Here is a 2,338-nt window from a genome sequence, read left to right on the forward strand (position 1 = left end):
TGTGTGTGTGTGTGTGTGTGTGTGTGTGTGTGTGTGTGTGTGTGTGTGTGTGTGTGTGTGTGTGTGTGTGTGTAGAGGATGTTCCGCATAAGACGTCCAAGAAGAAAAATATAATAATAAATATATAATAAAAGTATAATAAGTAGAACAAGTATATAATAAAAACAGTATATAATAGAACAGTATATAATAAAAATATAATAAGTAGAACAAATAAAAGTGAACAAATATTGTAGAAGTCATTTTTCAAACAACCACGTAAAATTTCGAGATATTAATTAAAATTGTTGGATAAGAGCGCGCGATGCGGCAGGTGAGACTCGCCGCGCTCTGATTAGCCAATCTATTTTATTTAATAACTCAGAATGTTACGAGGTTTTTTGAAAAATGACCTCTAAAATATTTGTTCACTTTTATCTGTTCTACTTATATTTTTCTTCTTGGACGTCTTATGCGGGACACCCTGTATACATGATATGCGTATACGCATATCATATGCATGCATATTTTTTTGCAATCAAATAAAACTTGTTATCATATCCATTAGGTTTATTGGCGAGGAAACAGTATCGTGTTACGATTTCCTACCGGAGCTCACCAATGATCCTACATGGATCATCGATCCGATTGATGGAACAACAAACTTTGTACATTCCTTCCCATACACTTGCGTGTCGATCGCATTAGCTGTGAATAAGGAAGTTGAGATTGGTATAGTTTACAATCCCATTTTGGAACAGTTGTTCACGGCCAGAAGAGGCCATGGAGCATTTTTGAATGAAAAACCAATCACAAGCTCCAATGTGGAAAGTAAGAAGTTTTTCTTATTTTGTTTCTTCTTCTACAATGCTTTATCCTTTAGAAGCTCATATTTTACAAGATAAAATTTGAAAATATATATATTCATTTTATATACATTATAAAAAAAAGATTAGAATCTAATTAAATAAAAAAAAATTAATTTCAGAGTTGCATATGGTAATCTAACTGCTCTAATTATTTCGATAAAATTTAGTGTTTCTTTAATCTCCTGTTCGTATAAAACAAGCACAAATTTAAATTTAGTATAAAACTTTATAAGTGTTATAAATCAATATAAGCACTATAACGGTAAATTAATATATTATTGGGTATATTTTCTGTTTAATTTACTTATCGTTCCATTAGATGTATATTGATGACAATAATGTTATAAGTCTATCAAGTTGTGCTTAAAAGAAAGAAATTTGTAGATGTAAGTAACATGATGTGTTACTCTCTCTCTCTAGCATAGAAGGAGAAGGGCATACTAGGTGCCGGCGGGACGCCATGCGTTCGAGATCTGCGTATCTTTTCGTTCCAGAGAGAGAAAAACTCTGACGTGTTTTACTAAATATTCTAAAGTTTCTAAAATATTCTGCCTCATCACCATTTTATAAAAACGAGCACAGATAGCGATCCTATAGTAGTACAACCGCTAGAATAGATATGTAACATAATAATAGTGTAACTACTATAATATATATAGCTAACTGACCTAAAAGATGAACAATTGTAAAAATCCAGTATAAAAGAAACTTAACATATCGTTAAAAAAACATCTTGTCAAAACTTGATAAAATGTTATGTTTAAGAATATACACCAATGTTGTATTTGTGTTTATTCCCGTGCCTAAATGTTATATTTTATCATATTTTTCAACATGTTATCGATAAACTAGTTCTACAAATATCAAACAAGAGTTACTAATGATATAGACAGGTAAAATTGGCAGCAACTTTACTAGCCGATTTGTAAAGACTGCATTTCTTATGAGTAATTCTCTTCCTCTCCCTCCTCTCCTCTTTTCTCTCTATCTCACTCTCTCTTTCTCTCCCCCCTCCCCCTTTCTCTCCCTCTCTTATATATGGCAATCACATTTATTACATAGAATAATAAAAGAAATATAAAAGAAATACAAAAAGAATGATCAAAATTTACTCAAAACAATATCATGTAAAATATAATATAAAAATCTGAGTGAAACTTTTAGTGAATCTGTTTCTCTGTATATAACAAAAATTCACATAATTTTATGATGTAAATTTAATGACTAATCAATACATTTGCTACATAAATGTAACCTAAAATTTACAAAAAAAGAATCGTTATAAATAAATTACAACAAAAGTTCAGCTAAAAGATATTTAAAAAAATATTATTAAAACAACCCTATTTAGATCAATTGTACTCTCGCCAATACTCTATTGAAAAATACAAGACAATTTTATACTCTCTGTAAAAGTAATGATATCAAGAGGTTTACGCCAATTGCGAATGATTAATCATTTCAGTTCTTACTTTTATAAACATATGTGA

The 2,338-nt window shown here is 30.0% G+C and overlaps 2 protein-coding genes across 3 annotated transcripts in view; one reads left to right on the forward strand and one right to left on the reverse strand.

Moving 5' to 3' along the window:
- LOC116850926 (ATP-dependent helicase brm) overlaps nucleotides 1-2,338 on the reverse strand; it is a 64,851-nt gene that overhangs the window by 19,623 nt on the left and 42,890 nt on the right. The gene's annotated exons all lie outside the window — the stretch shown is intronic.
- LOC116850929 (inositol monophosphatase 1-like) overlaps nucleotides 1-2,338 on the forward strand; it is a 9,088-nt gene that overhangs the window by 4,033 nt on the left and 2,717 nt on the right. For both annotated transcript variants that reach the window (XM_032829794.1, XM_032829793.1), the window contains exon 3: nucleotides 548-810. In XM_032829794.1, coding sequence (XP_032685685.1) covers nucleotides 548-810 — 263 coding nt within the window. The remainder of the gene's footprint in view (nucleotides 1-547; nucleotides 811-2,338) is intronic.

Source organism: Odontomachus brunneus, unplaced genomic scaffold, assembly GCF_010583005.1.
Source record: "Odontomachus brunneus isolate Ranch 3 - 2012 unplaced genomic scaffold, Obru_v1 Obru_scaffold_161, whole genome shotgun sequence".
In the NCBI taxonomy this organism is placed as follows: domain Eukaryota; kingdom Metazoa; phylum Arthropoda; class Insecta; order Hymenoptera; family Formicidae; genus Odontomachus; species Odontomachus brunneus.